Source organism: Pongo pygmaeus, chromosome 11, assembly GCF_028885625.2.
Source record: "Pongo pygmaeus isolate AG05252 chromosome 11, NHGRI_mPonPyg2-v2.0_pri, whole genome shotgun sequence".
NCBI lineage: Eukaryota > Metazoa > Chordata > Mammalia > Primates > Hominidae > Pongo > Pongo pygmaeus.
Genome location: NC_072384.2, coordinates 78,171,411 through 78,185,604, shown reverse-complemented (window position 1 = coordinate 78,185,604; position 14,194 = coordinate 78,171,411). Strand labels below are relative to the sequence as shown.

Below are 14,194 nucleotides of genomic sequence, written 5' to 3'. Positions count from 1 at the left end.
TCAGGACTCAGTTTTCTAGAGAAACTGGCCCCAAAGAAAGAACCTCCACTGAAATTTAGGGGACCTCAACAGAAAAGGCCAACTCTCTACCTGATGGCCCTTTAGACAACTTATAAACCCTGCCCACACATAAAGACCTATGACATTAGCTTTTTAATACATGACTAATATGAATAGATGATTTCTAAGAAAGGCTTCAGAATGTAAGAGCCCAAAACAAATAAATAGAAAGCAGAAACATGGTGGGGGAGGGGGAGAACCATTCAAGAAACAGGAAAGATGTAAGAAAAAAATCTTAATTTTATCCTCAGGGAGATATGGAGAAACAGTTAATCTATAAAATAAAAATAGGTTTTTAAGAAATGAAACAGAAAAAAAAGACCTCTTAGAAATTAAAATGTATATAAAGAAAATTCAACAGAAGAGCTGGAGGATAACAAAAAGAACAAAGATAATATAACTTAAGGAACAAATAGAGAGAAAAATCTTTTTTAATTTAGAGGAGATCCAACTCTGGGAGGTCTAACATTCAAATAACAGAAATTCTAGAAAGATAGAACAAAGAAAATGGAAGAGAGAAAACTGTCAAAAAGATAACACACACACACACACACACAAACCCAGAACTGAAGCAGACATATCTCTAAATTGAAAGATTCCACCAAGTCAAGTAGCCATCAAGATGAATGAGTAAAGACCCACATATCATTACGAAACATCAGAAGTAATGAGAAGTTCCTAAAAGCTTACAGAGTGTAAAAACAGATCCCAGGTAAAGGAACGGTATCAGAATTCTCACAGAAAAACTAAATGCCTTAAGACAATGAAATGTTGCCCTTAAAATTCTGAAGGAATGTTATTTTACAGACTCCAAACTACCAATCAAGAGTAGAGACATTTTCAGACCTGTAAAGCCTTAAATTCTTTACTTTCTATGCACCTCTTCTTAGGAAGTTACTGGTGGAGGAGCTTTGCCAAAAAAATAAAATAAAAATAAAAAACCTAATGTGAGACTAAAAACTAAAAGGAGTTTCAGAATGACTGCTGAACCATGGAACACTGGAGGGCAACAATACAAATGGCAGAAGATGAAGGACTGTGGAAGAAATGTCCCTAAAGGATGACAAAATATTTTTAAAAACTTTTAAGTAAAGGGAATTGATACGATTATCTGATGTTTTTCAGCATTTAAGCCTTTGGATAGTCATTGTGACAGGTACATTAAAAACTAAGCAAATTTGAAAATCAGGCAATACCAACCCCAGAAAAAATAACATTCTAGTAAAAAGGAAATAATGATAGTTAACCATGTGGTACATCAGTGAACTACATTTATGTCTATCTATTTAATAAAAAGTTTGTTCTAACTAAAAGTTGTGTGAATATAAATCTATCTTGGGAGGGGTGGGGGAAGAAAAATGTGGGAGGTGGAGAGTTTAAGTAAAGTAAATCCTGTCTACCATAAAAGGCATTCAAGAAACTGTTTCTGAAATTGATAAGTCAAGAAAAAGTACTATAACATTTTCAAACAGGAAGGTAAATACTAACACAAACCACTAAGAGTTCCAAGTGTTTGTCTTTGGAATGCTAAATTTGGGAAGAGGGAACTACACTTTTTCACTATAAACCTTTTAGTTCTATTTGATTTTTTCAAACTATGTACATTAACTAGTTTAATAAAAAGAAAGCTAAAATTGAAAAAAAAAAAAACAGAATTTCAAGTTAAGAATTCAACATGAATTCAAAGAGTGGATTGGGGAGACAGACATGAACAAGAAGGCCTATCTACCAGCTACCTACCATTCATTTACCCACCAAGGTTATTAAAAGAGAGACCTCCTCAAAGGAGCTCCTGCAGCCTAATCTGGCTTTCTTTCAGGCCAGGACACTCCCTCTGTACCAAGTAGCCAGAGCAAGGCTCAAAGTACAGACCGAGAGGTGTCTTATTAAATAAAAGAACCAGTGGAGTCCAAATTAATGGTATTATCATGTATATGTAATTAGTCTAAACAGCAGTCTGGTATTAACATTCCACAAGGACACATTTCCTGAGATCTTGTGATTTTTACATTTCTAAATGTGATAATACATACTGAAAAACTACAATTCAAGGTCAAAGGTTCTAGGGCATCTGTGGAAATGAAGATACTCTATCTCCGGCCTTGGAATTTAAGTTTAAGCAATAGCATCCATTTCTGGACTTTTCCTGACTGCAGATCATGCAATAATCCCATATGATGTAAGAAAATTCAAATTCAGCTCATTTATAAAAGAATTGTATCAAAATCCCTTTAGTCATGGAGGCCTGCGATTCCCAAAGAATAGTGAGCAAGCACTTGAAATGAAAAACAAGCACTGCTTTTGCTTAGAAGATCACTGATAGGCTGCCAAGAGAACCTCCAGATTTCTCAATAACTTTTCATGTTTCTCAATAACCCCATGACCTAGACAAAGCAAAAAAGGGACTACTAATAACTAATAATAACCAATAATTTTTCTATAAAGTATACAACAACTTGGCAAGCTAAAATTCTTACAGAATTGTTATATGGTTCACCTTTTTCTTAAAATTCAAAAAAGTCAGGCACACTTGAAAATAAAGGACTCCTCAAAATGCAAGGTTCCCTTAAGCTTTATAGGTTTCTTCATGCTACTAATTCACTGATCAAAACCTGGATATAATTCAAGATATATTTATACTCCCACAAAAAAAAAATGATTCCACAGATGTGTTTGGTTCCTAACAATAACAACAAAAAGTGGCTCCAAGTCATAACAAAAGACATACTTAGGGATACCGCAAACCTGTTCAAGGACCTATTTCAAGGGGGAAAAAATGATACAAACCAGAAATAATTGCATTGTATTTTAAAAATATTTACAGAAAACTCTTCACGAACCCATCTATTTGGGTAAAGCAATAGAAAATGGATGTGATTATTTTCTATAAGTTCAAAAGCTTGTTATGGTGTTTTCATTACAAACCTATTACTTCAAAAAAACTCACTACCAGAAAAAACTCCCAATCAATAGCACCCTGACCTTCATGGTCTTAATACTGTGCAAGTTCTTACTACAAAATTAAAAAAAAAAAAAAAAAACAAGAAAAACTTGATTACCTGCTCAACATCAAAACTTACTACATTATCAAACTTTTTTTTTCAAATTAGACATATGAAGTACAACTTATGAGCAGGCAAAGACTCCACTGAATATAGAGTAGTCTGATCACCTGTGTGCTATTTAAAATTACAACCACTTCAAGTAGCATACAGTTTACCCAAACACATATTAATGTATAGACTGTTTATGTCCATTTTAAACTTAAGATAGAAGGCCTATAATTACAGTTTTTTAAACAAATACCAAATATTAATTATTTTAAAATATCCCACATAAACTTACAAGATAAATTGAAATAAAATGAAATAGGTCACACCATTCTAAGCTCACAGGCGACAAAAAGTATGCTTCATTTGTGTCTTCACCAGCAGGCCTAAATATACAAACAAACTCAAATCCATTAGAATTATATTAGTGCCTAATAAAGATTAGACAGAATATCAATGAATGTAAAAAATACAATGTATTATATGATGTGTTTGAATGCAAAAACCACACATTTATTAAACATATGATTAACTTAAAAACAACACACCAGTTTGTTTTAAAGTGCTCCTTATCCAAAACCTTAAACAAAACTATCAGCCCAAAATGAATTCAAGAAAACAGATTACAAGGCAAACAATGACAATAGGTATGGACAGGCACTACCAAAAAATGCTATTTGTTCTTTAATTAAATAATGCCATTCTCAAGTGATATAGAGCAGTCATCTTGACAGAATTCCTTTTTGTATAAATATTCATAAATAAAAATGCCTCTAGATATTGGAAAGAGCTGCAAACAATACTTTACAACAGCAGCTTAATATCTATTTTAGGGAAAAAAAAGCACTAAAATTCTCTTCCACTGAAAGTTGTTTATTTCTCTGGTGTAAGTGAGCAAAGTCACTACAGCATTAAAATCTCTTTTCTAGAACAACATAAAGAACAATGTATACACATCTTAAATTTGGTAGGTCACAAAAGTTAGAATGCAATCATCTTTTGAGGCAACAAGAAAATAAATAAATAAAAATTAAACACTTTATCCCAAAATTTGGTATTGACAAATCAGTAGTGTCAACTTCACATATGAAGGACAATACAGTCTGTTTATTTAAAGATGCTCAATATGTCATGGTATTTGGGCTAAAGATACTTAGAATATTGTGTTTCCTTTTTGATTAAAGGATTACAATACAATCACCATCAAGCTGCTATCGTAACTCATTTTTAGCTGTGGTAAAGTGACCATTTGGTCCACGGCACAAGTTACATATATCACACTTCTGTCAAACTGAAACCTTATAAGATTTCATGTTTATAAGCTACAATACACCCTGACCAAGCTGTCAGTCCCCTCACAGTTTTTTAGAAAAATATCTACATTTGTCCTTATGGATGTCAAAATGTTACACCATCATTTGTTCAAAAAAAAAAAGATGCACATTCATACTGTGAAGTTATTAGGAAAATACTCTTGCAAACAAACTATATAAAGATAAAATACACTTCAAAAGTATGTGGTTTGTTTTCTTGTTTGTCTGTTTTACAATATTCTATAAAGTGCAGAGTCCTAAGGGAAAAAACTACTCCCTATAACAATAGTTTAGTTACAGCAGCTTTTGCATAGCAATACTTAGAGGAAGTTGGACACTTCAGTTTCTTCAGGAAGAGAAGGATGGAAGAGCATCTTCTGATTCGGATTGTTTTTTGGCCATAAGTCTGCTTTCTTCAGGAATGGTTGCTGATGCCAAATCTCCATTAAGTGTATTTTTTGAACAGTGAACAGGTCCTATGAAGACATTGATAAAAACGTTAAACATCCTGTCAATATTAACTCCAGTCCTCTGTGAAAGAACATTTTAAATTTCCTATTCAGGGACATGAAATTCCTTTAGCTTCCAGCTAATTTTGTATTTCCTTGTTTGTTTCATACAGGAAAACTTAACTTTTAGACTAGAGTATCAACAGCCACAAGGAGAAACATCGGAATTCATGAGATAAATGACGAAACTGCCTGAAGTAGAGATTTTTGTTTTGTTCACTGCTAGAATCATGGTTGGCACATAATAGGCAGTCAATAAATATTTGCTGAATTGAATTTAATCTTTATTAATTAACTATTGCTTTTTCAGCCTATTTTAATGCTGTTAATATCCTCCTTGTTCCTAGGCAAAGAAACCAAGACCCATAAAAGGATACATGCCTTACCCAAGATCACACAATTGGTAACAGAATGAGGACTAAATTCAGGTATTCCTCTTTTCATTCTAAGACTTTCTGAGCAAAGCTGAGAAGGTACCTCATACTAAAAGATCCCGTTTCTCCATTTGTAATGCAGCTCACAGAACTATCACCGCAACTCCATGTTAACACAGCTGACTACACTGGCATAGTCCTGTTCTAAGGCAGTTGTACCTTTATACATATTGTTTGAGTTTACCATCATCATTTATTACTTTCATACTTTTTGAAAAAGCTTGTTAAAAAAATAGAAGCAGTTGCATTTCACAAGAAGAATATTTTTGAGTAACAACTTTCAACTAAGACTGCCAATTGCAAAATATACAGTTTCTAGAAAGAGCACTAATTCAATCTTTGCTTTGTCAGCTAATTGAAACACTAAACTAGTATAAACAGGAAAAAATCTAAGGATAAAATTTCTGACCTAGTCTATACTTGCTAATTTAAAGATGTTCTAGAGAAGTGAACTATATGTATGCATGTATGTGTGTGTGTGTGTGTGTTTGTGTGTGTGTGTGAGACTAGTTTTGTTACAGTCCATAACAGTTAAACTGGGGGATGCTAAATATAATAGAGCATGTACACCTAGATCTTTTGAAAACTGTTTTCAAATATTCAGGACTAGGGTAACTAGAAGAAAAGAATTCTAAAGAAAAATGGATGGCTTTAAAAAAAATTATTTTAGTAATCACAAATGATTCCCTTAAAAAAAAAAAAAAAGATGTCGCACTTAAAAGTACAAGGTAGCATACAGAACTCCTTCATGAACTCTGGATTAAGAGTCATGTGTAAAAGGCATAAAGAATAAAGAGAATCAGAATCTATCTTACCTGCCTCAGATAATTTTTTTCACATACTCAACCTCTTTAACCCTCCTCCTCCTCTCCTCCTCTTCTCTTCCAGGTCTTGCTTGATTGGCCCAAGAAAGTTTCATTCTCCCTTCTCCTTCCCAGTTTCCTTCCTTCATTTCTCTACCCATATCTCAATTTAAATTCAAAATGTTAATGAGCATAGAATAGTGCCATATATTAATAAATAGATGATTAGTTCAGTTTAAAAAAAAAGTGGGCATTAAAAAAAAAAAAGATGCTATCAACTCCTAAAAATCCAAAAATGACCAGCAATCCTTTTTAAAATTGCCATATGTATGAACTAAACCTGTTTAACTTTCTGGTTACATAAAACAACTCCAGCTTAATCAATGTTTTCAATACACTCAAATGCTAGAAATACACCATTGTTTTGTCCCATTTCAGCCATACTATGAATTCACTGGGCTCTTCCAAAGAATGGTTAGCTATCCAAAGAGCTAACCACCACTTATCATGTCATTTCCACAAGAAAAATAAAATCTGTTTTCCAAACAACTGACTTACAAATGAACTAACTATTGGAACACGACCTGTTCCTTAATTGGAAATTGTACATAGTTTCTATCCCACATGCTTCCTGAGAAATAGTAAAGACTTGGAGAGTATAAGTCTATTAATGGAGATGTAATAATAAGACTATATTTGTGTTCACTGCAAATCATGGTCACTACTATCTTACTAGATATTCTGACACACTTTCAAAGCTTCTTCTCTGAAGAGAAAAATTTAAAAATTTTAACATAAATCAGAAAACCTTTCCTAAAAACACTCAATCACAGTATGCTGCCTCTTTAATAAGGAAGAAAAAGGTACAGGAATGAATGCTACTATAATTCACCGTGACTACCAGACAAAACTCTTTTCCTTAGCCATTTCAAGGTATTTTAGTAAAGTGACAATGCTGACTTTTATATGAACTTGGAACTTGCCTTTATTTTCCCCTAGAATCCTGCTAACAATTCATGCCTTCTTCTAAAATGTTTTTTAAGTGCAAGTATAGTGGTGGTAAAAGATCATGATATTCTATAAATATATATCTGAGATACAATATTTACAAAGAAATCCTCAGCACTCCTTAGTTAATAACAAACCTGTTTGTAAGGGGATATATGAGCTTTCATTGATTGAGCGCTGTTTGCTTACCTCTGAATTAAGGAATTAATCAAAAAAACAAAGTACAATGTTCAGTCAGTATACTTCATTTCCAGAAATTACAGAGCCCCACAGTAATTTTGCTGAATATGCCAAAGAAAGAGACAGAATCTATGTCACTTACTATCTGGGTCTTCAAGAGGAATATCACTACAAGAATCTGTATCTGAGTAGGTTCTTCGGCGTCGCTGGGAGAGTCGGTGAAGTGTAGATACTGGTTCTTTTATAGAGTGGCTACTCCTGCAAATTAAATAAAATGCATTAAATTGTAAGGCCTAACATAAATAAAAACACACTCAACTGGAATTTTAAATGACTTCTCTTTAAGTGAAAAAATAATTATTTTTATGCTCAACATCCCGTGTTAGCAACATTCTACTCAGAAGTCAAAAACAAGTGAACCCATTTAGAAGACAGTTGGTAACCTGGAGAATACGGCTTCTGAGCTGAACTAAAAAGAAGAGGGGTACAATGAAGAAGTAGTGACTTCTATAGGGGAGACTCCAGAGAGCAGACATATCAGTCAGTTCACAAATGTTTGAAAACTGAAAGTCATAGGTTTCATGAGTGCATGTATTTTAAGTCAAACTATATCTGATAAAAACCAGCAGACTGAAAGAGATGGGCAAGGAGTTCACAGAGCTAGAGGTAGACTCACTGACAACAGCAAGAGAAGATAAAGATGGCAAAAAGGGGCCTAGAAAAACTTTTTTAAAAATCTGTCTCAAAAAATTAAACAAAGAAGCAAATCACTGCCAACTAACAGCAACTCAGCTACTATTTTTGTAACAGTCCAACTTTACTGTACTTAATGACAACCTTGATTCATCAGGAAACAAATAAGATTTTAAAATTATTATTTTATGAGGTAGAAAGGATAGAAAAATTTCTTTGATAAAAATAAAAGTTTGTCAAAAATTGATTAAGCTTCCATTTTTCTGGAAAATTCAGTTGGTGGGACTCTTGATTCCCTGACAAGGTTGGATATATACATCATTGGATTCCTCTGAGTATTTGACAGTTTAATCAAAGATGATACAATCATCAGGGGAAAAAATTAAAACATGACAAAACAGCATTTAACAGTCCAAATATAGAGAAATAAATGCTAATGCCACTATAATTAAATCACTTTCCAAAGAACTAAATAAGACAACCATAGCAACTTAAAGGACTATTACCTAACAAAATAATAGTTTAACAACTTAGCATTTTGGTAAGATCTATCCAGAAGGTAAAATTTTTAAATGTATTGATACGAATACGTACTTTAAAATATCAAGTGGTTTTCTCTTTTCAGCAAGATCTTTCTCTCTTAATGAAACAACTGCTCAGCATGAATAGATGATGCTATAAACAGCTGAGGTAAAATGAGCCCTAGCTGTGGAGTCTCAATACATCAAAAATGTACTTCTGTCTAACCATCACTTGATATACAGTCATGCGTCTCTTAATGACAAAGATGCATTCTGAGAAATGCATCACTAGGTGATTCTGTCATTGTGCAAACATCACAGAGTGTGCTTACACAAAGCTAGCTAGTATAGCCTACTACACATGTAGGCAATGTGGTATAACCTATTGTTCCTAGGCTACAAACTTATATTGCATGTTACTGTACTGAATGTTGTGGGTGACTGTAACACAATGGTATTTGTGTATCTAAACATACCTAAATATGGAAAAAGTACAGTAAAAATATGGTATTATAATCTTATGAGGCCACTGTCACATATGCAGTCTATCATTGATGGAAAAGTCATTCTTCAATATATGACTGTATCTCAAACATCTAAAAAAGGTAAAATGGCTGGCAAGGTGCTTACCTTGCTGGTTAATTAATTCATTTTTTTCTTTACTGACTACCTACTGAGGCCAGGCCCTTATACTAAATACTAGGAGATAGACTGAGGGAGCCAAGATGGCCGAATAGGAACAGCTCCGGTCTACAGCTCCCAGCGTGAGCGATGCAGAAGACGGGTGATTTCTGCATTTCCATCTGAGGTACCGGGTTCATCTCACTAGGGAGTGCCAGACAGTGGGCGCGGGTCAGTGGGTGCACGCACCATGTGCGAGCCGAAGAAGGGCGAGGCATTGCCTTGCTCGGGAAGCGCAAGGGGTCAGGGAGTTCCCTTTCCTAGTCAAAGAAAGGGGTGACAGACGGCACCTGGAAAATCGGGTCACTCCCACCCAAATACTGCGCTTTTCCAACGGGCTTAAAAAATGGCGCACCAGGAGATTATATCCCGCACCTGGCTCAGAGGGTCCTACGCCCATGGAGTCTCGCTGATTGCTAGCACAGCAGTCTGAGATCAAACTGCAAGGCGGCAGCGAGGCTGGGGGAGGGGTGCCCGCCATTGCCCAGGCTTGCTTAGGTAAACAAAGCAGCCGGGAAGCTCGAACTGGGTGGAGCCCACCACAGCTCAAGGAGGCCTGCCTGCCTCTGTAGGCTCCACCTCTGGGGGCAGGGCACGGACAAACAAAAAGACAGCAGTAACCTCTGCAGACTTAAATGTCCCTGTCTGGCAGCTTTGAAGAGAGCAGTGGTTCTCCCAGCACGCAGCTGGAGATCTGAGAACGGGCAGACTGCCTCCTCAACTGGGTCCCTGACCCCTGACCCTCGAGCAGTCTAATTGGGAGGCACCCCCCAGCAGGGGCAGACTGATACCTCACACCGCCGGGTACTCCAACAGACATGCAGCTGAGGGTCCTGTCTGTTAGAAGGAAAACTAACAAACAGGACATCCACACCAGAAACCCATCTGTACATCACCATCATCAAAGACCAAAAGTAGATAAAACCACAAAGATGGGGAAAAAACAGAGCAGAAAAACTGGAAATTCTAAAAAGCAGAGTGCCTCTCCTCCTCCAAAGGAACGCAGTTCCTTACCAGCAACGGGACAAAGCTGGACGGAGAATGACTTTGACGAGCTGAGAGAAGAAAGCTTCAGACGATCAAATTACTCCGAGCTACGGGAGGATATTCAAACCAAAGGCAAAGAAGTTGAAAACTTTGAAAAAAATTTAGAAGAATGTATAACTAGAATAACCAATTCAGAGAAGTGCTTAAAGGAGCTGATGGAGCTGAAAACCAAGGCTCGAGAACTACGTGAAGAATGCAGAAGCCTCAGGAGCTGATGTGATCAAATGGAAGAAAGGGTATCAGCCCTGGAAGATGAAATGAATGAAATGAAGCGAGAAGGGAAGTTTAGAGAAAAAAGAATAAAAAGAAACGAGCAAAGCCTCCAAGAAATATGGGACTATGTGAAAAGACCAAATCTACGTCTCATTGGTGTACCTGAAAGTGACGGGGAGAATGGAACCAAGTTGGAAAACACTCTGCAGGATATTATCCAGGAGAACTTCCCCAATCTAGCAAGGCAGGCCAACATTCAGATTCAGGAAACACAGAGAATGCCACAAAGATACTCCTCGAGAAGAGCAACTCCAAGACACATAATTGTCAGATTCACCAAAGTTGAAATGAAGGAAAAAATGTTAAGGGCAGCCAGAGAGAAAGGTCGGGTTACCCTCAAAGGGAAGCCCTTCAGATTAACAGCGGATCTCTTGGCAGAAACTCTACAAGCCAGAAGAGAGTGGGGGCCAATATTCAACATTCTTAAAGAAAAGAATTTTCCACCCAGAATTTCATATCCGGCCAAACTAAGCTTCATAAGTGAAGGAGAAATAAAATACTTTATAGACAAGCAAATGCTGAGAGATTTTGTCACCACCAGGCCTGCCCTAAAAGAGCTCCTGAAGGAAGCGCTAAACATGGAAAGGAACAACCGGTACCAGCCGCTGCAAAATCATGCCAAGATGTAAAGACCATCGAGACTAGGAAGAAACTGCATCAACTAACGAGCAAAATAACCAGCTAACATCATAATGACAGGATCAAATTCACACATAACAATATTAACTTTAAATGTAAATGGACTAAATGCTCCAATTAAAAGACACAGACTGGCAAATTGGATAAAGACTCAAGACCCATCAGTGTGCTGTATTCAGGAAACCCATCTCACGTGCAGAGACACACATAGGCTCAAAATAAAAGGATGGAGGAAGATCTACCAAGCAAATGGAAAGCAAAAAAAGGCAGGGGTTGCAATCCTAGTCTCTGATAAAACAGACTTTAAACCAACAAAGATCAAAAGAGACAAAGAAGGCCATTACATAATGGTAAAGGGATTAATTCAACAAGAAGAGCTAACTATCCTAAATATATATGCACCCAATACAGGAGCACCCAGATTCATAAAGCAAGTCCTCAGTGACCTACAAAGAGACTTAGACTCCCACACATTAATAATGGGAGACTTTAACACCCCACTCTCAACATTAGACAGATCAACGAGACAGAAAGTCAACAAGGATACCCAGGAATTGAACTCAGCTCTGCACCAAGCAGACCTAATAGACATCTACAGAACTCTCCACCCCAAATTAACAGAATATACATTTTTTTCAGCACCACACCACACCTATTCCAAAATTGACCACATACTTGGAAGTAAAGCTCTCCTCAGCAAATGTAAAAGAACAGAAATTATAACAAACTATCTCTCAGATCACAGTGCAATCAAACTAGAACTCAGGATTAAGAATCTCACTCAAAACCGCTCAACTACATGGAAACTGAACAACCTGCTCCTGAATGACTACTGGGTACATAACCGAAATGAAGGCAGAAAATAAAGATGTTCTTTGAAACCAACGAGAACAAAGACACAACATACCAGAATCTCCGGGATGCATTCAAAGCAGTGTGTAGAGGGAAATTTATAGCACTAAATGCCCACAAGAGAAAGCAGGAAAGATCCAAAATTGACACCCTAACATCACAATTAAAAGAAGTAGAAAAGCAAGAGCAAACACATTCAAAAGCTAGCAGAAGGCAAGAAATAACTAAAATCAGAGCAGAACTGAAGGAAATAGAGACTCAAAAAACCCTTCAAAAAATTAATGAATCCAGGAGCTGGTTTTTTGAAAGGATCAACAAAATTGATAGACCACTAGCAAGACTAATAAAGAAAAAAAGAGAGAAGAATCAAATAGATGCAATAAAAAATGATAAAGGGGATATCACCACCGATCCCACAGAAATACAAACTACCATCAGAGAATACTACAAACACCTCTATGCAAATAAACTAGAAAATCTAGAAGAAATGGATAAATTCCTCGACACATACACTCTCCCAAGACTAAACCAGGAAGAAGGTGAATCTCTGAATAGACCAATAACAGGAGCTGAAATTGTGGCAATAATCAATAGCTTACCAACCAAAAAGAGTCCAGGACCCGATGGATTCACAGCTGAATTCTACCAGAGGTACAAGGAGGAACTGGTACCATTCCTTCTGAAACTATTCTAATCAACAGAAAAAGAGGGAATCCTCCCTAACTCATTTTATGAGGCCAGCATCATCCTGATACCAAAGCTGGGCAGAGACACAACCAAAAAAGAGAATTTTAGACCAATATCCTTGATGAACATTGATGCAAAAATCCTCAATAAAATACTGGCAAACCGAATGCAAATCAATAAATGTAATCCAGCATATAAACAGAACCAAAGACAAAAACCACATGATTATCTCAATAGATGCAGAAAAGGCCTTTGACAAAATTCAACAACCATTCATGCTAAAAACTCTCAATAAATTAGGTATTGATGGGACGTATCTCAAAATAATAAGAGCTATCTATGACAGACCCACAGCCAATATCATACTGAATGGGCAAAAACTGGAAGCATTCCCTTTGAAAACTGGCACAAGACAGGGATGCCCTCTCTCACCACTCCTATTCAACATAGTGTTGGAAATTCTGGCCAGGGCAATTAGGCAGGAGAAGGAAATAACGGGTATTCAATTAGGAAAAGAGGAAGTCAAATTGTCCCTGTCTGCAGACGACATGATTGTATATCTAGAAAACCCCATTGTCTCAGCCCAAAATCTCCTTAAGCTGATAAGCAACTTCAGCAAAGTCTCAGGATACAAAATCAATGTACAAAAATCACAAGCATTCTTATACACCAACAACAGACAAACAGAGAGCCAAATCATGAGTGAACTCCCATTCACAATTGCTTCAAAGAGAATAAAATACCTAGGAATCCAACTTACAAGGGACGTGAAGGACCTCTTCAAGGAGAACTACAAACCACTGCTCAAGGAAATAAAAGAGGAAACAAACGAATGGAAGAACATTCCATGTTCATGGGTAGGAAGAATCAATATTGTGAAAATGGCGATACTGCCCAAGGTAATTTACAGATTCAATGCCATCCCCATCAAGCTACCAATGACTTTCTTCACAGAATTGGAAAAAAATACTTTAAAGTTCATATGGAAGCAAAAAAGAGCCTGCATCGCCAAGTCAATCCTAAGCCAAAAGAACAAAGCTGGAGGCATCACACTACCTGACTTCAAACTATACTACAAGGCTACAGTAACCAAAACAGCATGGTACTGGTACCAAAACAGAGATATAGATCAACGGAACAGAACAGAGCCCTCAGAAATAACGCTGCATATCTACAACTATCTGATCTTTGACAAACCTGACAAAAACAAGCAATGGGGAAAGGATTCCCTATTTAATAAATGGTGCTGGGAAAACTGGCTAGCCATATGTAGAAAGCTGAAACTGGATCCCTTCCTTACACCTTATACAAAAATCAATTCAAGATGGATTAAAGACTTAAACATTAGACCTAAAACCATAAAAACTCTAGAAGAAAACCTAGGCATTACCATTCAGGACATAGGCATGGGCAAGGACTTCATGTCTAAAACACCAAAAGCAAT

General features: G+C 36.5%; 1 protein-coding gene across 2 annotated transcripts in view; it reads right to left on the bottom strand.

Annotated features, from left to right (window-relative positions):
• Nucleotides 1-3,597: 3,597 nt before the first annotated feature.
• Nucleotides 3,598-14,194, bottom strand: part of PLEKHA3 (pleckstrin homology domain containing A3) — a 30,796-nt gene continuing 20,199 nt past the window's right edge. For both annotated transcript variants that reach the window (XM_054478279.2, XM_054478280.2), the window contains exons 7-8: nt 7,500-7,615; nt 3,598-4,899 (exon numbers count right to left, since the gene is read on the bottom strand). In XM_054478279.2, the coding sequence (XP_054334254.1) occupies nt 4,772-4,899; nt 7,500-7,615 (244 nt within the window). In that variant the 3' untranslated portion in view covers nt 3,598-4,771. The remainder of the gene's footprint in view (nt 4,900-7,499; nt 7,616-14,194) is intronic.